This window comes from Orbicella faveolata, unplaced genomic scaffold (assembly GCF_042242905.1).
Source record: "Orbicella faveolata isolate gen_17 unplaced genomic scaffold, um_ofav_v1 contig_47, whole genome shotgun sequence".
Taxonomy (NCBI): Eukaryota; Metazoa; Cnidaria; class Anthozoa; order Scleractinia; family Merulinidae; genus Orbicella; species Orbicella faveolata.
Window position 1 is genome coordinate 19728852 of NW_028301577.1, and position 21909 is coordinate 19750760.

The following is a 21909-nucleotide window of genomic DNA, read 5'->3' on the forward strand; positions in this document are numbered from 1 at the left end:
GATTCAAACCAAAAAACTTTCCATGGGGAGGGTATGGATATTTTCTAGAAAAACACAATGTTTGAGTGTAAAACATTTTTCTATAGCTGGCTTCAACAATTGGTAGTGAGATGTGAAGAGTGCTCTCAGTTTGCACATGTAAGAAGAAAAATTGTTGAAGCTTTCCTGGCCATAAATGATTCTATTGTCTCACTGATTAAAAAACCTGTCCAATAGACCATATTCGTATTCTCCATATTGGACTGGAACTAGCTTGCAACTGAGGCTAATGCAGGGAGTCTTCTAATGCAAATGACATTTGTTGCTTTTTAATGATATTCCCCCGCACAAGCCTCCGTTTGAAGCTAGTTCCAGTCAAATACCGAGAATACGAATATGGCCTATTCCTGAATGTGGAGCATTTTGAGGACTCTGGTATTTCAGCTATGATTTGAGCCTAATGTTTTTAGACACTTGAACAAAAAATTAAAAAGAATTTAGTTATAATAATTTTTTTTTTACTTGAAATTATGTATCACATGAGATGTCAAATTTGTTTATATCTTAGAGTGACTTTCAAGCACATAAGCAAATGTAATTTTGTGTAAATGTTTAAGGTAATTGTGTCATAATAAATTTCTGGGCAACCTTTAAAATTTACTAAACCAAAAAACAGAAAGGCTCTTAAGTGACAGTAGTTAGTAATAAATGATCTAGGTATTATTCCCGATATTATTGACTTTTGTTCTATTTAGTTAACAATAAAGATTAGCGAAAAAACTGAGCAACGACGTTTCGGTGTCATCCTGGCACCATTTTCAAGTTAAAAAATATTTGTGCGAAAAGTAAACTAATTTATACCAATGGTAGAGGTGCGAAATTGAATAAATTAAGATTAAGATAGCTGTTCAATGTTCATGTTCATTCATTCATTCAGGATGACACCGAAACATCGTTGCTCAGTTTTTTCGCTAATCTTTATTGTTAACTGTATTTCCAAATTTAATCTTATAAGAATTGTTCTATTTAACAACGAAATTATGTGCTCGAGATTTCTATTGCGTTATATGCCCTCCTCAACTATCACGCATACAAATCGGGAATGAATAATCTTATCACTAGTACATTGTCTAAATCCTCTTCATAGACACTCGAAAGTACAAAGAAGTGGTTGCCATTTTGTTAGTAACCGCACACTGCTAGGCTACTCACTATCTTCAACAGAATAAATAGTGGTTAGCATAACAAATAAGAGAAAAATACTTGTGATAGAAAGAAATTATTTTTTAAAAATGTCAGTTTGTTAGGATGAATTCACTGTGTTGAAATAAATTGTTCCGAGAAGTGAACAGTTTTCCAAGAGCATAGGTCGAGGAAAACTTTGAGCTTTGAGGAACGGGTAATGTCCAAAGACAAATATGTGAGCATATTTTCGAGACAAATGGAGGCTATTGTGTTTATCATCCTTCAAATATTTTTCGCAACATGTGCGGTTTTGAAAATTGGGATTATCACTTGGATATTCCCCAGTTTTAGCTGGGGAGTATTCAGTCACTTGATGCATTTATACCAATCACATGAGAGCAGAATATTTGATGGATTATAATTCTTGATATTCTTACCCATTAATTTATAATAAGTCCCACTCTCCTTATGTGTACTCATTGTTTTAAGTGACATAACAATTTCGGGAGAGAAATGTCTCAATTAATTCCAAAAACATCTCCACTAGCATTAATCTAATATGCATACCAGTAATCTACCATGGATAAAGAAATAGAAACACTACATTACAGAAACCCCCAGGGTCCTTACAAGGATGACACCAGATGAATTGAATCAAAATGGAAGGTACTGTTGCATGGCCACTCAGTAGAATTACCATGGCCATTTTAAATAATATGTAATTGTAACCACCAGAACTGCTCGACACATCAGCAATGTGAATATAGATGCTGTTTGCCAAGTCAAAGAAATTGGTTTTCAAGAACAATGCTGCAACATGTCTAGACTGTTGGTCTCCTTCACAGCACATGCAGTTAATCTTGTTTGTCAACCAATGCTTTGACATTCTTACATTTTGTGGTGCACAGTTTATGACAGCTGAAGAAGTCACAATATATTCAGTATGCACTCCTGCTTTACTTGAAATCATCATGTGATTTTTGTTATGGGTTTATGTGAAGTATATATGAAATAATTGATATTTGACCTGCGGTAGTAGATGAAAGTGAAGTATGATCATGGCAGTAAATTTTCCAATTTAAACAACTGGAAAGAAGAAGCCTGAAAAAAAAATCAGGGCTTCAACGGGATTCAAACCCGTGACCTCCGCGATACCGGTGTGATGCTCTACCAACTGAGCTATGAAGCCACACATTGGGAGCGAGGTCAATTAATTGAGTTCATATCTTCCCGTGAGTGAAATGATGTGAAGTATATATGAAATGGGTTTATGTTGCATAACTCTGTAAAATTTTTTCCCCAGTTAATTTATTTCCTCCTTTACACCAGGTTGAGTTTGTTTGTACCCCACCACCTGGGAGTCTTAAATGGATGTGACCAATCTTGACATCACAAAAGTTTTCTTTCCCAATTGGTCATGTCAAGGATTTGTTTAATGAAGAACATGTTCATGTTCGTCAATAGAATTTGCTCATATTATTTCCTGAATGATAAGACTGGCAAGAATACACTTGTTCCAGGCTGTGAGCAAATAAATTTCTCATTGCTTAATTGCAGGCTCAGTGACATCCTTGCTTGTGAGACACTTAAAAGGTTGATTTTCTTTTCCTTCCTGTGTATTTCGAGTCTGGTCTCACTTCCCTAAAAGAAGGGATAAAGTTACCTTGACTATCAAATGTTATTTTTGACATATAAGGCACAAAGACTAAACAACAACAACAAAACAAATAATTTTAAATTAATAGCCCAAGCTGGTAAAGATAGTCTCACTTTGAACAGTTGCTCACTTTCATTTCCTGTGACAGAGCAGGGCTCGGAAAAAAAACTTGAATTCCAGCTTGCCCTTCAGACAAGCAGCTCTCAAATTTTGCTTGCCCCAGGCAAATCTTACATTTACTTTTTTTTTTTCATATTTAGTTTGCAGACAACTTGCCTGGTCGTTGCCCATTGGGCAGGTGAGAATGAAATTTTACTTGCCCGGCAGGAAAATCTATTTGTCCTGGATGACCAGACAGCACTTTTTCCAAGCCCTGATAGAAATGTGTGAGATTCACAAAAATTGTCATGTTGACACCAGCAACTCAACTGCATGATTGTGTACTCTAATGGTCTCATTTGTAGCTGGTATTGGGTTGTCACACAATGCCGGCTGACACATATTTGCATGAAAATTACCAATTACAAATACCAAGACTTAGGACCAGGACCTGGTTGTTCAAAGGATAGATATTGCTGTCCACCAGATAATCACTATCCAGCTGTGGGTAGCAATATAATTATGCTATCCACAGTGAAACAAATTATCTGTTTCGTCAACACTTATCCAGTAAGTGATTTATCTGGTGAATAATGTAATCCAGCCTTTGAACAACTGGGACAAGCTGGGCTAAAAAAGAGGAAAGGCAATAAATTAAAATTATAAATTGCCTTACTTTCCCTGCCGTCTCCTCCTATCCTTCTTTTCTTTGACCCAGTCTTTGCTCTTTTTTATTGATTTTCCACGTGGCACTTTAGATCTTTCTCTAGAAGTGAACAAAAGGAAATAATTATACAGCAGAACTGTTAAAATTCACCCTAGTTACCTCTTACTAAGACGAGTTAACCACAAGCTTGAGAACCCAGCCTCGAACTAAGGGATGGACCATTATTTTTGGAGGGGGGGGGGGGGGGGAGGGGGCATTGGGAAATTTTCTGGGACATGAAATGTTATTCTGAACTTGAGGTTGTGCATGATTTTATTTGGTGGGCAATAGCTTGTGCAAGAATTTTTTAACATCGGAGATAGCACCTGGATAGTAGAAAGCACTTGCTTGATTTTTTCTCCTATGGCTCCCCTTGCATGGTTTTTTTTCAGCAGTTTTTGCTGTGCAGGAATTTGTTTCTGGTAATTGCCCAAACCCCCCTCCTTAAAAAGTATATTACCACATCACAAAGGAAAATCATGATGAGAGCAAACAGGTAATGATAAATAAAAGCCAGACAGCAGCAGAAGTGATTTGACAGATATGAAAGGAGTTCAAATGAGTATCCTTGTAAAATTGACCTTGGAAATGACTACAGTGTACACTAAACAAACAGGCATCTAGTACACAATAAGTTTCTACCCTTGCATTTACTGGTAATTACCTTCTCCCGCTAAATTGTACACTATCCGCCACAGATTTTGTATCTTCAGTACCGAGACCCTACGAAAAGATAATGAGAGACTTACATTAGGTACATGTAACCATGCACTACACAACTCTCCAGAACAGGTAAAATTTGAGCAAAACTTGCCAACGGTATCGCTAAGTTTACTCCAAGTTTAAAACGTGTTTGATGGTTCACATATCTCTGAGCAGTACTGTATAGCATCTCTGATTGGTTGTAAGTTCATGTCATGTAAGTCCAAATCACAGTCATGGTCCAAAGAAGGGCACAATCAACTCTCTCAAACTGGACACTACTCTGGGGTGGACACCTCCCTAAGGCGGACATGGTTGGAAGGCTGATTCCATGGAATTGCACTTGTTTGTAACTGAACTCTAGTCAGGGTGAATACCCCTCTGAAGTGGACTCCTCAATGTGAGGGAGATTTCACTGCAGTGCTAAATCTCTTGTATGGAGTTTTTCTACATAAATCTCAGATGACTGCAACAAAATGGGGGAGGAGGGTAAGGAGTTGTTAAGTGTGCAACAAGAAAGTCATTAATATTTTTTGAAAAAAGTATATTAAATTGTAGTTGCTTGCAGATGAGGACTAACAAGCTATTAAAAGTGGATAAAACCAATGATTAGAAAAGATGATCAATCAGTGAGCAAAACAATGCTTTCCATCATAAAGACATACCTTTGGAAGTTTGTCTACAACAACACCAGCAAAGAGACATAGGAATATTCTGAAGTGAAGTTGAAATGATTTAGTAAATACCAAGTAAGCAAGTAAGCAAGTAAGCAAGTAAGCAAGTAAGCAAGTAAGCAAGTAAGCAAGTAAGCAAGTAAGCAAGTAAGCAAGTAAGCAAGTAAGCAAGTAAGCAAGTAAGCAAGTAAGCAAGTAAGCAAGTAAGCAAGTAAGCAAGTAAGCAAGTAAGCAAGTAAGCAAGTAAGCAAGTAAGCAAGTAAGCAAGTAAGCAAGTAAGCAAGTAAGCAAGTAAGCAAGTAAGTAAGTAAGTAAGTAAGTACGTAAGTAAAGACTTTATTTAAAGAGGGCAGCACTAAAATAGTATAAAAATACTAACAAACCAGTGGCCCTCTAAACATTATGATCAAAGGAGGGACACCAGCATGGGTGTAGCCAGGATTTTTCAAATGGGGGTCACACTGGGCCAAAGTGAGGGTACTCACCACATTGTCATGTCGCTTTCACCACCTGCTATAAGTTGTTTGCCTAAAAAAGGCTTACAAAAAGGGGGGGGGGGGTCATGGGCACCCCAGGACCCCACTAGCAACGTCCCTGACCAGTAAGTGTTATACAAAACTTTGTTGCTACAAAACCAAAAGCTAGATATCCAAGATACTCATTTGCCCCCCTTACTTCAATTCTAAATTGTTTTAATACTCAGTGACTTCAAATTACTTACAGGGCCTTGACATGACAGTTAGCATATCTATTTGATCCTCTTTTATAGTGTACCCTCAACATTTAAGAAGTTACCTATTCAATTATTGATAATTTCTTATCTACTCTAAGTATATTTTCCCTACTTTTTAGCTCTTGTACTGTTTGGGTAGTCAATGACTAGACCCCCAGTGAATCCAGCTTTCATGGCCTGTGTTGTGATTAATTCAACCTGTGGGAGAGAGATTACTGGTAAAGCTGCTATATACTAAAAGATAAGTAGTATTTGACTTGTCAAATGTTAATAGTAATAATAGAACAGTATCTACAAATTAATAAGTGTTGCTTCCCAAGGAAAGGTAAATACAAGACAAAATATAATTTGCATTCAGGGTTCTCAAAAAGTTTTACAAGTAGGTGGCTTTATTTGTTGTTGAGGCTAAAATTGTAAGTTAGGTTCTTATCAGTGGGGTTGCTGTAAAAGTGTTTAGGTACAAACTGCTGAATTAAGATCATCATCTATTTAAAAGTAACTTGACATAACTTTTTTTTCTTTCAAGCTTAAGTACCATGTTGTTTGTTTATTGTGTTTGCTATTCAAATATTTGTATTTGCAAGTACTGTTCTCTACGACAGTAACAAAGAAAGCTTTCTGACCATCTCCAACTCTGTGAGAATCACAAAATATTAAATGTAAAATATCAAAATAAATCCCAATGAAATAAATAATTGCAAAATATCAAAACAACGCAAGCTCCTCATTGCTTGAACTTGTTATGAATTTGGTATCAACATGGGTTTCTTTGTTCTGTTTTGTTAAGGACATATACTGTACCTGCACTGAACTACCAATAGGCATTGCTCTGTGGTACAAATAAATGATTTATACTGTATTATGAGATGATATTTATAATATATATAGTATATTCAGATGAAATTCACATGAAAATATAAGAACTTATTTTAAGATGCTTGGTAGCCTAAATCTGCTTTATAAAGTACAATTTATGTAAGAACCTATTTAGGTTAAATTGAAAAATTCAGGTTCTTATATGTGGGCTATTACTGTATACCTGCTGAGGATTTTCTGGATAAAACTGAAACACTGCTCTGCTTCCTCTACTCTGCATAAATCAAACAAACAAACAAACATGAGGCTGCATACATACAGTGCATGTAAGTCTTTGGAAGAGGTCCAGATTCAAGGCTGCATAGAGATATAATTTGTGCTTAATCTCCACAGGCAAGAATTAGTTGACATAACATGGTTCTCACAGTCTCTGAATCGTCCTGCATGACTGGTATCCCATCCAGGGAAGCAATAAAATAAAATTATTATGTTTTTATACTCTTCGACATTCAAACCACTAATAGGAACTATCTGCATGCTGGGCCAGTTACTTGCTAAGCACTCAAAATTTCTTAATATGTTAAACCGACAATTAATTCATTAATTTTATAAGTTTATTTATTTATTTTAATGATTTTATCTTACAGAAACTGGAACTACAATATTTGCTTGCTTAAAATTTACCTTTTCATGGAAATTACAATTACAGTTCACATGATACTACCACACTGAAGCAATCAAATAAAGTGAACCCAGCACTACACACTTACCATAGAACTGTACAATGAACTGAAGAATTTGTAAAGCCTTTTAGGAGGATTATGTCCTTTCCTGTCTGCATTACAGAGCCACTGGAGGGCAGATATGCTTCAAGAAAATAACAACACAGCTTTGAACCTTGCATGTAACTTCTACAGTCAATAAACAAAATTATTCTTCTACAGGTCAATACTAGTGTCTGCCTACTGGAGGTGTCTGTTAATGAACTATCAAGGAACATGATGTGTAATATTAACTACATGACTTTTGTATAACATTACAGTAAACAGTACTATTGAAATTTGATGAAAAAAAATATACAGACTGGATTATTTGGATTGCTTTTCTTAGAGTAATTCCTAAGAACTCCAGAGGAACTGAGAAATAAAGGTGATGTACAGTTATAAAACTAAATATTTTACCTTATACATCCATCAAATGTTCCAGGCTTAAAGCAGAGACCCTGCCCTACATCATGAAGAAACAAATCTCCTTCTACTTCTCTTTCAACTGCTACATCTGCAAAATAAATGTCATGCAAATATGTGCAAATTAACAACTGGTTGATATATTGAACAATCTCTTGCTCTTTCTTCTTTTCAGTTAAAACCCCTCTTTTGTAACATGTGTTGACACTTAATCTGTAGCTGCAACCAACAGCATTTCTCAAATTGCTCATTAGAATGTTCTTGATTGCTATTTTTTTAGCCAAAATAGTAATACAGTCGAACCTCTCCAGAACAGCCACCTTGGGGACAAGGGAAAGTGGCCGTTGTAAAGAGGTGGTCATTATGGGGAGGTAGGGGTGCAATATGACACCTTTTTTCACAGGGGTGCAACATTTTTATTTCTTAAAAAATGCTGACTGTAGCACAGAAATACCTAACACAATCAAAATATTGATAAAACTAAAAAAGAAGCCAGACAGATGCAGAGACCAATGACCTGAAGAACAGGTCAAGTTTTGTGACCTTTTACAATAAAAATGGGGCTTTGCATACACTGTTTGTCAGTCTGTTTGTCAGATTAACTGGCCATTGTCAAGACGTTACAGTATTTGGCAGTTTGGACTAGCTTTTTTTAGTAGTGGCCATAGCTGTTGTGGAGAGCTGGCGTTAAAATAAGAGTGAATGTATGGACCATTTGCTGGGACATTAAAAAGTGACCGTTGTAGAGAGGTGGTCGTTAATGGCTGTTCGACTGTAAGTTATTAAGATATCAGAGAAACAAAAAGAAGATTAAGGTTACAGTATACCTTCAGGGGTGTCTCGCGCACAAGCGATGTTGAGCGTGCAGTTTAAGCTGTAGATCCCTAAACCCCTATATCAAATTAAAGCTTATGGAGCTGGCTATCAAACTATACCAAGAATTTTGAAAGAAAATGAATTGTCGAATTTTTCATGACCACTAAATGCAAGCGCCCAAATCACCTTTCGAAAGCTACAAGTCAAAGCGAATTTCATTTTGCGCCAATTTAATTTTTTCCTCGGTTTCAGTGCCCAAAGCGCTTAAAAAACGTGTCTGCGTTTTGGCATATTTGATTGCAGTAAAAAGTTACAGAACATTTTCGAAATAGGATCAAAAAAATGTGGAGTTATCGTACAAAAATCGCTCTCGAAGAAAAAGTACCTCGAAATTAACAATTCCCAGACATGCTTTTGTAGTTTATATGTTAAACTAGCCACTGTCCAAATTTAAGAGCAATTGAACAAATTCCCTTTGAGTTATAACTCTTTAAAGTGTCTGCTTCAAGTGAAAAAATTTATTCGAGAAAACAGCGCTAAGAAAAATTTTCTGCTTCGCGAACAAACTCCGCCCACAAACGCCTTCGACTGGGTTCTCAGGTAACTACGCCAATCAGTGCAGGGAAAGTTTACTACCGTTAACCTCCTGGTGAAATTTACGCGCGAATCTCTAAAAAACTCTTGTGTTTCGCAATGCGCTCAAGGAACCGAAAGCAGAGAGATAATTTTTCTGTAGCTCGGTTTTTCTTGAAGCTGGTCTGGCAAAATGGGGAAGACTAAAAAGGATACGAACGCTAGAGTGGCTGAGCGAAAGAAACAAACAAAAGACAGCGCGGAGAGCAACTGTGTGTGGGCAACTGTGCATGGATAATATTTCAAATGGTCTCAATGAGTCCGACGATTCGTCGATATCGGACTCATCAGAAGAGTCTCTGTCAGCATCCCTGTTATTGCTGTCAAGTTCCGAAATTTTTACAGAACCTTTCTGAGTAGTCAATTCGTGACATCCATATAGGTAATTCCCGCAAAAATCGCCTCGGTTGATTGCATACGCGCCATAGGGCTGTCAATCAAGAGGTAAACTTTTACTTCCGGTGAAAACGTAAAACCGCCATTTCGCCGCCAATATTTAGCCTTTTTCAAAAATTGTTTTCAGAAATTAGAGATTATTCTTCGACCTCTATTTTGACCCAAAAACCCAAATTTGAAGAAAATTGCCGACCCGAAGGTATACTGTAACCTTAAGTCCATAATTAATATATAACATGATCTAATTTGGAATTTAGTCAATGTATACTGTAGAAGTCATATCAGGGATGAAGCTAAAGGGAGGGTGCAGGGGGTGTGCACCACCCACTCACCCCCCCCCCCCCCCACCCTTGAGATGACATGCTGCTTTCTAATATAACTGGTATAAATCTGCAAAAGCAAAAAAAACTAAGTTTATGCCATTCCTTAGTGGTGCACTCCCTCCTAAGAAAAATCTTGGATCTGTCCCTGCATATGGATCTTGCATTATTTTGTTGCATTAATTACAGTAAGGTGTTGCTAGGTAACAAAAGGTGCTGACTCCAACTTCTTATTGCATCTACGTATGTTACTTAATATGCTTATGCCTTTCAGTTGTAGTCAATATTATTATTTGTCTCAGACCAGAATTATTCATAATAATGTTTACATGTTCTTGGACCAGGTACATGTAACATGAAAGCACAAATCTAATTTATGTGTATTTTAATATTGATCTTACAATAATGTGAGCAGTGTTAATTCTGACAAGTTCAGATTAACATACACTGTGCACTGCAGCTTAACCTACCAAGCATGGCCTGACTGATGTCAAGACCCACCCAATGATGTCCTTCATCTGTTAACACTTCACCACTTAAACCTGATCCACAACTGGAAAATATTATTTCAATAAACAAAATGAATATTAACAACATTGTATGAAGCATGATAATTACAGTATTGATCATGAGAGTGCTGCACCTTCGAAACTGAAGATAACAAAAATTAATTATTTATAAATCATTCTAATACTACAATGCTTTGAACTTTTGAATTTTACATTTATGACTTCTTCTTTATGTCAGCTGCATATGTTCTAGTATAAGAGATTTCCTTGCAGGACAATTTCACAAAGTGAGCAGACATTTTCTCTGGTAAGAACTAAAAAAAAGTTTGAAAAGTGGTCAGTGTAAAATGAAGACTGCAGGCTGCAGACAGTGATAAAATGCAAACTACAGACTACAGACTTGTCAAGAATAACTTCTGTGTTGTTTCCATTGTCGTGCTATCTGTAAACAGGATTAGTCTGGCTAATTGGAGTGAAAGTCTGCACCCCGGTTAGGCTGAAAAGTGCTCCGGTTAGTCTGAATATCACTCAGGCTAGCCTTAATAGCACTCTGGTTAGCTTGTTTATGGTCAGCTCTCAATGATGGAAAATATGGTAAAATGATTCAGTTAAAAAGTCTGTAGTCTGTAGTCTGCATTTTACAACCGGGCCGCAGTCCGCAGTCTGTATTTTACACCAATCGGTTTGAAAAAGCAGCGCACTCAAAATCTTATGAAAACACCATGCCTCCCCCACTCACACCCTTTTTCATGCAACAAGCAATAACTTTTGATACTAAGGCAAAAGGGCACCACTACCCTCTGATGTCACAATTTTTGTAAATTGCTTGCTCATAGACATTATATTATTTAATTATTATTTATATTTTTTAAATGTCAAGTTACGGTAACCATGATTTAGCCAATGAATGCACGCGATTTTGCATGAAAAATAAGAACTATTATAATAGTAGCAATATCACATTACCCAATATCCAATAGAAAACAAGGTTGATCCTCTGGCAAATTTAACATCTCTATGGCCCTCTGAGAGAGCTGAACTTGAATCTCAATCATTCTTGTGCTGAAAATGGAGAAATCTAACTTGATCAAATATTTCATTTTGTGATTTGGTGATGGAATGTGAAAGTAGTTACAAAATACCCGTGGTGCCGCATGTAAACAATAAATACTCTACTCACTTTGAAGTATATTTGCGAGCTTCATCATCATTATAGAACTGAAGAACAACGATGAAAACGTAAGGCAGGGCTAAGGAATTTTGAAAACGTTAAAGATTTGTCAAATATAACGCTTAAACTTAAAAAATCTCACCACTTCTGGCGGAGCTTGGTGTTCAGGTCGCCTTCCGGACGCCATGTTGGAAAAGTATTTATAAAGTCAGCGGAGCTACGCGGTAAGACTGCGACTGCAGTATTTGTTGTCTGCAATATTTCGCTGGAAAGCAATGGCGGCAGCAGTTGCCGGTTGATCCTTGTTGTGCAACTTGTGTTATGAGTTTTTTGTCCAGATTCTTGGTGCAGAATGCATCGTTTACGCGATGGAGTGTTCTGAAGAACATTGAGTTCAAGGGAACATCTTTGTGTTGCTTGCGTAGATCATGTTCAGTGAAATATTACAGCACCCGCGAAAAGACCAGGAAAAAGAACTTCTACAAAGTGCTTGGCGTGTCACCCAAGGCCACCCAGGCACAGATAAAAAATGCGTTTTACAAGCTATCCATCACGCACCATCCGGACAAGCACAAGGGAAGCGAAGAGTCGCACGAAAAATTCCAACAGATCAGCGAGGCTTACAACGTGCTAAGCAATAAGGAGACGAGAAAACAATACGATCGAGAACTTATTGTCGAGGGACAATTACGCGCGGAGCACACTCATGCCTATAAGCCACCCCAATCATTTAAGAAGGATCCTGCATCAATTTACAATTTTGATGAATGGACGAAAGCTCACTACTCAAACCAGCTCGATCGAAATCAACGAACAAGAATTAGAAGAGAAGAGCTTAAGGTAGAAAATTCAAGCACGGCAAAAATAGGACCCGGTACAATGAAGAAGACTTTTTTCATCATTACTGCTGCAATATCTGCCTTTATGTATATTTATCTCAGCAGGCAAAGAAAACAAATCTTGGAATCCACAGACGACTAGCCCTTTAAACTCCCAGCACTGATCAAAACCAATGTTCTCTCAATAGGCAAAATTAATTAATAGTGAAGAGAACTTTGATGCCAAGGTTGGGAGAAAAAGGGTTTTAATCTCCTTTACTTTATCAGCTTTAATACATTCTAACAAAAGATTATTTTGTCTAAACCAAACAAAACAGCATGTTTAGTTCTTATGGAAAGAATTAGTGCATTAATACCCTGCAAGCAGGGTCACTTTGATCTTTCCTAGGTAAGTCGGGAGACACGATCGCAGATCTCTGACTGGGCCTATTAGCTCAACCAGAATTGCATCCACGTATAAAGTAAGAACACTGTAATGCTTGCAGTAGCCTATGATGCTTTTTTGCCATTGATGGAACTGCAAAATGAAAGAATGAAGTGACTCTGTTCACAGGATACCACACTCCTCACAGGGTACTGCATCATAGGCTCACACAAGCGTTACAGTGCTCTTACTACAATTCAGTTCTAAAGAGATTGCCCTTGTGTGTACAAATATTTAATTTTCCTTCAATAAGTTAATCTGGTTCCAAACTTTGGAGAAAAAAAAAAACAAAATAACTCAATGTTTAGTTAGCAATGAAAAAGTTCTTTTGGTCTCTTCTTCAAAGTATCTGAGTCAAGTTATTGTTACTTTTTTCATAAATTGATCACTGGAAATATGTAAATACCTTGAAAACAATCTACAATAGTGATAATTTTATAATAAAACAATGTCTCCAGCATGGTTTTTGGGACTAATCAAGACAAAGCGTCAGTTTCCTTTTAATCTGGTTTCATCTCCCTTCTGATTGGTGGTTACAGAATAATATTATCATGTCCACATCAATTCCAAGTGCTCGCTTTTTTGACTTTCAACCTACCAGTAATAAGTAATTGCAGTGGAAACAACACCCAACCAAAATACAGAACAATTTACCAAGTTAATAGAAAGAAAAGAGTTCACATTGCCACTGTTGGAATGTTGAATCAGTCCGAAACAACACATTCTTAACTGCTCGTGAAATTGCTGACAAAATCACCTAATACACTTTGCCAACTTCCAAATCGCACTCTATAATAACCTTGAATCTGCAAGTACTATGCAATGTAGGTTACAGAACTGTGGTTTTATTTCACTAGTTGTGTCATAAGTCAACAAGTTGCCTCAGGAGCTTTGATCATACATATCAAACTTTGTGAAACACTACCATGGTAGGATTTTGTGCCATTGAAAAAGTTTTGAGATGCACGGGGTTGTCAAAAATAGCCAGCTGTCAGCAAAAATCATGTAGTTCGCTTGTCTTTGCCGGCTTCTATGCAGGGCTATTTATCTGATTCTCAAAAAAAAAATTACAAAATCCTTCCCCACTCCAACATTAAGCCACCTAATTCAAAAGTTTGTGGCAAGCGTGGATACAACATTTTTCAATTTGTTTGTTTGTATTAAGTCATTTGTACTACATGAAGTTATGTCAAAGCCATGTGAAACTCTAGTTTGCATACCAGGATGTGGAGTAATTTTGTCAACCTGCATTCAGCAACTTGCAATCAGGATGCTAATGAACTGCCATGTACTTCTCACTGTAGCAGCATGTGGGATACTGGGAGGAAGCTTAGAATGTATGGGATTGCTTTAAAAAGACTCTTGGGCTGATTATGTTTCTAACAAACTAAAGGGTTGGTACCTTGTTTTGGACAAAAATAATCAAGGTAAGACATCTCATTTCCAAAATGAAACATCTTTATCAAGGCAAATAATTTGCATCAACACCAACAACACTACAACAATGCTTAAATCTGCTCTATCTTGATGTACTTTATGTTACTGTAGACTCCATACACCTAATACACTACTTTCCTTAGCAATGCATTGCCATTCCAAAGCAACTGAATCAAAAGATCTACACTTAGCTAAATATTCCTTTTGTACATTTGACTAACAATATAGCCCCAAGCGCCATAAGACAATTACTTTTGCTTCTGTTCTGTGTTTCCACCATTTTGAGTTGCCTACTTCCTATGGCTCAATACTTCGCCATAGTCAATCATTTTTGGGTCACATGGTCCGAGGCGAAAAGTGGTCCAGCCATTTACAGTGCATCTCGGATACATCACTGAAATCAATTGACTGTGAAGACGTGGAAGAAAGCCATACAGGAACTAAGCAGCATTTTGATAAAGTTGTCGTACAATGCACCGGAGTTAAACTTTTCTAAGATGATTTTGAGACAACAAGTGGAGTCATCTTTAGGGACAATGAACATTTAAGTTATTGACATGCCAGTGTCTAATGAATTAAATCTTAAATCTTAAATCTTAACTTTGCAACAGTCTATCATAGGGAATGTTAGAACATCAGTCACCAGAACCAGACCTTTATGAGTGACTGCACACTAAAACTACATAAGGGGTGGTGAATGGTGCTTCAAAAACCATGGGTCTCACAAAATTTTCATCAAATTTCACGGGTGTCTCAAGGCTAAGAAAGTCTCAAAGTGGCAATTCGTTTCTTTCTATATTTAAAAATTACATATAAATGACATCTAAACGTCTTAGAACCTGACTGTCTTGACCTTTCAAGTCCTTGGTGTTGCAAATGAAAGGTCAAAATGTCTCGGGCTTGCAAAGAGAAACGCTACTCTCATCTTGCACGGTCTTGCATTTACCATACACCACCCCTAACATACTGCTTTTAAATCTGTTCACAATTTACTAGAAAGTACATTAAGTTGTTTACTAAAATCTATATGAATATTGGGAAGATGTTCTACTTCTTAACAGCTCACTCAATTTTTCACTTTTAATTTTCCGTAAGCTATGAACAGTTTTCTGACTTTGAAATGTTTGGATGAAGTCCTCAACATTGATTTCTCCATCTAGAAATCTGTCAGCAATTTTCTGAAAAAAAAATTCAGAAAACCAATTAGAAGTTGTAGACAGGTACATTTTAATTTTAGGTACAGTCGAACCTCGATTATCCAGACCTCGATTATCCAGACTATTCGATTATCCGGACTTTTTTCTATGGTCCCGATTTTTTCCTGAATATTAATTAGTTGTCGCAAAAAGCCAAATAATCCTTTCAAAAGACTGTTGAAGCAGCATATTATCCTGTGCGCTTTTCAAAATTCACAAGTGCGACAAGACAAAGAAATATTCTGATGCGTTCAGCTGAAATCTGATTGGCTCAATTGTTTTGTTACCAAGGGAATTTCATGCTGGATTAGTTCCTTCCGCGTGGGTTATGTAAACACACGAGCGATTGATCGTAAACTCAAATCAAAAACATGTCTACAAAGCGAAAGCGAGCCGTTCTATCGATTAAAGATAAGCAGATAATTATTTCATGTTTGGATAAAGGAGAGAAAGGAACAAATTTAGCTCAAGAATTTGGCATCAGCGCTTTATATGCTTTCAGATGTTTGGTACGAGGGAAGCCCGGAATCTATTTGCAAGGCTTATGATAAATTGAGAATTCATTCGGACAACAGCGAGCCAAATTCACACCCCGAATTCAGAGAGGATAATATCGCTGAGTCCATGGTCGAAATGTTGGAACATGTACAACAACTTGACAATGAGGAAATGCCTAATGCTCATGATGTGGAAGACTGGCTTAATCTGGAAAACGAGCTCCCGACTTCACAGCAAATGTCTGATGAAGAGATTTTAGCCACCGTTGTCGGAGATTTGACGGAAAGCAAAAGTGTATGTAGCGACGAGGAAGATGAGGGCAAGGACGAGAAAATAGTATCGACTAAAGAGGCAGTGCAATGTTTCAAAAAATGCTTGTCGTGGATGGAATCACAGAACGATATTGACCCTGTGCAGTTAATGCAGCTAAGACGAATGATGGACTTCGCAACGCGATCAAGCTACAAGTCTTTGAAGCAAACAAACATGCTTGAACATTTTACACCTTTGTAAATACCTGAACTGAAAGTTTTTATTTGTAAATACATACAGGCTGTGTAGATTTCACAATTAAAATGATGTTTTCTTTGCTGTATACCTTTTGTTTACATTTCTATTCATTAATATTCATGTTTTCGATTATCCGGACTATTTACCGAGGTCTCGACGAGTTCGGATAATCGAGGTTCGACTGTAACATAATATTATAAGAAATAATATAAAATTTCATTGTTCTATTATTGATTAACAATTTTATTTTGATCTACATAGAATCAAACTCTATTTAACAAAACTTACATTCAATTTAGACTATGTCTTGATTTAGTTTGCACAAGAAATTTTTTTATTGGCTTATAATGGATATCTTTCTTTTTTGCTTTCACCTTGACATACAATTGGATAAGATACACTCTTCAGTATGTTTGTCAATGTGCCCCCAAAAAATTGCAAAATAATATGCATCAATGCTCCTAGGAGGAGAAAGCCACACTGAGAGAATAAAGTCACACAAGGCAGTGACTTTGCCCTCTTTACACAATAAAGAACATTGATCTGTTTGAACCTGAATTTCAATGTAACAACTGCTTGGCTTCTTCTAATTTTCTTCCTCTTACAATATCAATTTTTCATTTACCCACTCAAGTAACTGTCAACTTTTATCGTTATTTTTCACTCATGATTCTGTGTGGTTGGGGATCTTTATGCGATATAAGGCAAGATTGCTGTCAACATTTGTTTGCCAAGCCACCCAAGCAGAAAGGTCTCTGAAGAGTCCCTTGGCCGGGATGACATGAAAACGTTGCATCAGACTAGCCACAACCAATGTATTATCTCAACAACTGTCAACTTTTATTGTCATTATATTTAGTTTGACTCACCTCTGCTTCTTCTTCAGCTTGTGCTGTAGAGGTTTGCAGCAATGCTAATGTTGTGTCTGGTGAATATTGGCTTGAGAGTGCCTCTGCAAGGAAAGGTCATGACACATTGTTCAATGTTAAGTTCAGCTATCAAAAGAATCAGGGTTCTGTTCCTCTCAACTTACTGTTGGTTACATTGGCTGGGTAAAGAATTAAGTTCGTTAAACTGAAGAGTTTGTTATAAGGGAGTTTGTTAATACTGTAAATCCTTGAATTAGCGCCCAGAGCGCTTATTTCAAATTTAGGAGAAGACCGGGGGGTGCTTATTTAATTTTTCCCAAATCGTGGCCTGACATGATCATTTTTTAATACATCATCTGTGTGTAAACAACAACATGAGCTGTTTATTGACATAAAAAGCTGATCCTTAAGTTTAAATCGCTGCACCGTTAGTACTTAATGTGTTCAACATGTTCACTTAACGTGTTCAGAAACTGAAACAATGTACAAATCTAACACTACATGGCAAAAACTAAATATCCTTCGTTGTCTTATTACTCGTCCCCAAATTAAGGGGGAAGGGGGGGTGCTTATTTTAAATTTCAGCCGATAGGAGGGGCACTTATTCAAAGTGGGCGCTTTATACAAGGGGGGACGCTAATTCGAGGATTTACAGTTCATACATTATGCCATTCTGCTGGGCTGCTTCTCCCCCAGATTAAGCTGTACCATTCTGTACTAAGGCTGCCCAAACAGTTTACCAGTCTCCATCTGTACCCCAGATTGGAGAGATAAATTGTGACAGTAAATTGTCTTGTCTAATATTTCTTGGAAAAACGCATTAACCTTGACAAGAATTTGCATCCAGACTTCTTCATTATCTGACTCTAAAATCCCAAAAAATAGGACATAATGTTTCCAAAAGTTGTACATGATTCTAAATAACATAAATAATTAAGGACACTTTACCCAGTTTTTGTCTGTTCTTTTCAAACACCCCTTGAATCACAGCCTTGTTTTGGTGAGCTTCATATAGTTGGTTTTTTCTTGATTCTAGTATTGGCTGTTGCTGTAGATTGTATTCAGCAAGGCTTCTATTACTGGCCAGCAGCATTTCTCGCTGAGTCTTGACCTTTTTTACCTACATATTCACAAAAAGTGGTATTTCTTTAGAACATCACCCTGAACAACTGGACCCTCTTTTCCCCCCTCTCTCCTCTAGGTTTTCCCCTCACATTCTTTACACCAAGGAGCTTTTAATGTAGGTTTCCCTGAATGAACTTTGGTGCAGGCTGAAATAGCATGCATTGTACTGGTGTATAATAGTAGAATATTCAACTGATATGTTAAATTAGTTCTACTTTGCAATGTTCTTAAGGACAAAATTAATGACCATGTCAAATTTCAGAATTTCAATCCAGCGACATTTCTCCCCCCACCAGTTCCTACTTCACTCCACCCTAAGGCTGAACCGAGTCAAAGAGAAAATTTCCTCTCCTGAGTCCACCCATTTTTGGAACTTGCAATGCTCTGGATGAAATTAAAAACTGGACCCAGAAAATCCTGGTTCCTGTTTGACTGTGCTCATACATTCAATTTCAAAAATGGCGCACACCTTTTGATTTCTCCCAGAGGTCTCAATTTCTTGGTGCTAACCAAAAGGATTGTGGTAGAGCAATTTTGCAATACCGGGTAACTTATTAAATATCTCTCAACACTTCTACAGCCTGGTTCACACTTGTGGGATAAGCATAACACAAGTGAAATAAGCAGGTTCCCACCAGTGAGATGAGCGTAACACTAGTGAAATGAGCACAAGAAAAAGAAACATGTTCCTTTTTTCTTGTGCTTGGGCTTATGCTTATTTCACTTGTGTTATGCTTATCTCGCAAGTGTGAACCAGGCTAAAGAACGCAGCACAAAAGGAACCATTCAAATTCAATGAGATCCAAATAAGTGGCCCAGTATTCTACAATCTAGTCACTGTTCAACTCATAATCATGAACACAACCTCGACAGCTTACACAGAATGTTATGTCTGAAAGGCAAGAACTCATCTACACATACTGCTGTCAACTACCTAGAAAGAAATCCTTTCCCTATTTATTAAACAAGTACGCTCGTTTAAAACGATTATAACGAAGAAATCCACGGCAAGTATTACTTTAACTTCTGGCTTGTATGAAAAGTGAATGACTTTATGAAAGAAATTCTTAGAAAACGTGATCGGAGTCATTAAATCCTGAGCCATAGAAAGGAAAACAAACCCATACATAATGTACGCACACGCTAAACAACAAACCTCCTCGTTATCTGAAATGATGTCATTAAGTTGGCTCTCATTCTCTAGCAGCTCTTTCAATTCTCCTTTGTCGTCAATGTGTCGCAACAAGCTTGTCAAATCATGGAGGGCTTTAGCCTCATTCAAGGCGGGCGCCGTTACCAAAGATGGGGCTCCATATCCAGACATGTCGATTACGAGTGGAAGTCAAATCAGAATTAAACTCTTGATCCCTTTAAATACCTCCAATATTGCGTCGATAAAATAACATTTCCCACTTAGCTTCGTGCAGCTTGCTTCTTGGCCATGGTACCGTTCGGAGCTGTTATGTTTGTATGTGGCGCGGAGAGCGTCATGGTTAATTCTAGAACACTTAGTGGCCTCGCCTGATCCGACGTTTTTTTTACCAGCCCAGTCTTTCTCCGTTTTGCATTTAAAAAATCGGGTAGTTGCGTGGTTTTTTCTCTGGTTTACGTAACTTTACGACTGAATAGCCCTTATGCAAGTTGACATCAGGCAAGCAAATTTTACCACCAAGCCTCTCATTATAATTAAAAATTCAAACTGTAAAATTTACCATGAAACAGGAGCCCATCCTCCTTGAACAAATATTCCTAGAAAATCCCACGCAAACGAGGCTTGTTGGTGAATTTTTAGAATGTGACGTAATCATGCATAAGACCTGCATTTATGATGAGTAAGAGTTGTAGCGGAGAGCTCGCTAACGTTTGCTTTACTTGGGTAAAATTAAAAGGCCATTTCCGAGTTACTTTGTGCTTCTGTTTCAAAACGCGTCCTTCATATGAAAATGAAATTTATTTACATGAAAAAGAAGTTGCAGGTGAAATACATTTTCATCAAAAGCCCATCACCCGGCCGGAGCCTCCATATGTACTATAGAGTGTTTTCACGTCACGTCATCAAATTCTTAAATCTAAAACTAAGGGGCCACCAAAGTTTTTATCCTCATTAGGCATAAGAGGTACTAATTTAACATCTGTCTACATCCTTCGTTTGGAAACCAGCGCATTTTGAATTTCAGAGTTTTGGCGGTGTGTGACATAAAGCTACGATCGCGTTTATTGAAAAATATGTATTTATCTCGTGATTTTTAGGTTGTTTCTGTAGGTACTGGAGTACACTATACGTCATCAAGCTGGAAATATATTAATCCTGCTTAACTACATAATTTACGTAAATCCACACCTCCTACTAGATATATTATAGGCATTCTTTTCACAGCCCACAGGTCCACACTTCTTACTGCATACAGAATAGACATGCCGTCCACAACCCACAGGTCCACAGGTCCACAGATCCACAGGTCCACAAGTCCACAGTCCACAGGTCCACACTTCGTACTACATACATGATAGATATTATGTTCAAAACCCACAACCCACAGGTTCACAGGTCCATAGGCCCACAGCCCCACAGGTCCACAGCTCCACAGAGGTCCACAGGTCCACAGGTCCACAGGTCCACACTTCGTTTACATACATGATAGATATTATGTCCACAATCCACAACCCACAGGTCCAAAGGACACAGGGATCCACAGGTCCACTGGACCACAGGTCCACAGGTCCATAGGTCCATAGGTCTATAGGTTTACACTTCATGCTACATACACGATGGATATTATGTTCACAACCCACAACCATTTAAGACGTTAAAGTGTTTGGAAAATTGCTTATTAAAATGTTGCTTGTTCAGTGGAGTTAATCAGTGTCCTAGATAGCCAAAGTAAGTTCCAGATGTTAACACTATTTTCCGGCCGCCATATTGGAGGACTAAGGAGGTCCACCAAAATGGTGGCCCCATACTAGGTTCTATAATTTTGCGCGCAACATTTCGACGAATATCTCAACTTTGGGACCACGCACACACCTTAAACTTGGAGAACTGTCTTCTTTATTTATCTTCTATTACATCACAATTTCTTGACTTTATCCATTGAATGGTTTTTTATGTTATTTTTTATTGCGTGACAGTGAAAACACTCGTAACGTAGAGTCAACCCTTTCCCGTATCGTTCTATTTTCAGAACTGTAATTAGCGCAAGGCCGGCAAAGGTCTCTTGGTCTCCCACGAAATATCTTGTTTCTACATATAGATAATGCAAAATAGACGGCAAAAGTTGGGTCTCAGTCTTTGTTGTAACAAAGAATGGTCTTAGCCCTGACATGGTTGGGTATTGAAAAGAGGCCGTGTGAAAACTGCTGTAACGAAGAGTGAACTCATATTGTATGCGGATGATGCTGTTTTAATAGTTACTGCGTCAACACCCCAA

General features: G+C 37.5%; 4 protein-coding genes across 6 annotated transcripts; 2 read left to right on the forward strand and 2 right to left on the reverse strand.

The window, feature by feature from the left end:
* Positions 1 to 1567: 1567 nt before the first annotated feature.
* LOC110066888 (18S rRNA (guanine-N(7))-methyltransferase-like) lies at positions 1568 to 11811 on the reverse strand. 3 transcript variants are annotated; one of them, XM_020774142.2, is made up of 12 exons: positions 11726 to 11810; positions 11593 to 11630; positions 11379 to 11474; positions 10374 to 10456; positions 7733 to 7829; positions 7322 to 7418; positions 6775 to 6825; positions 5848 to 5933; positions 4994 to 5042; positions 4291 to 4349; positions 3597 to 3686; positions 1568 to 2805 (listed from the first exon to the last, which is right to left on the reverse strand). In XM_020774142.2, the coding sequence occupies exons 1-12, from the start codon at positions 11768 to 11770 to the stop codon at positions 2751 to 2753; spliced, it is 846 nt and encodes a 281-aa protein (XP_020629801.2). In that variant the 5' UTR covers positions 11771 to 11810; the 3' UTR covers positions 1568 to 2750. The 3 variants fall into 3 exon arrangements, 2 of the variants coding, with proteins under 2 accessions (XP_020629801.2, XP_020629803.2); XM_020774144.2 differs by having other exon boundaries at positions 11593 to 11662; positions 11726 to 11764; XR_016204115.1 differs by lacking the exon at positions 4994 to 5042 and having other exon boundaries at positions 11726 to 11811.
* Positions 11812 to 11822: 11 nt separating this feature from the next.
* LOC110066889 (dnaJ homolog subfamily C member 30, mitochondrial-like) lies at positions 11823 to 13332 on the forward strand. The gene has a single exon (XM_020774145.2). It carries the CDS (start codon positions 11905 to 11907, stop codon positions 12562 to 12564), a length of 660 nt encoding a protein of 219 aa, XP_020629804.2. The 5' UTR covers positions 11823 to 11904; the 3' UTR covers positions 12565 to 13332.
* A 954-nt stretch (positions 13333 to 14286) lies between these two features.
* Positions 14287 to 19980, reverse strand: LOC110066890 (vacuolar protein sorting-associated protein 37B-like). The gene is made up of 4 exons (XM_020774146.2): positions 19638 to 19980; positions 18305 to 18476; positions 17357 to 17439; positions 14287 to 15461 (listed from the first exon to the last, which is right to left on the reverse strand). Exons 1-4 carry the CDS (start codon positions 19803 to 19805, stop codon positions 15300 to 15302), a joined length of 585 nt encoding a protein of 194 aa, XP_020629805.1. The 5' UTR covers positions 19806 to 19980; the 3' UTR covers positions 14287 to 15299.
* On the forward strand, positions 15972 to 16572 carry LOC110066891 (uncharacterized). Its single transcript, XM_020774147.2, has one exon. The coding sequence runs from the start codon at positions 15972 to 15974 to the stop codon at positions 16488 to 16490; it is 519 nt and encodes a 172-aa protein (XP_020629806.2). The 3' UTR covers positions 16491 to 16572.
* Positions 19981 to 21909: the final 1929 nt, after the last annotated feature.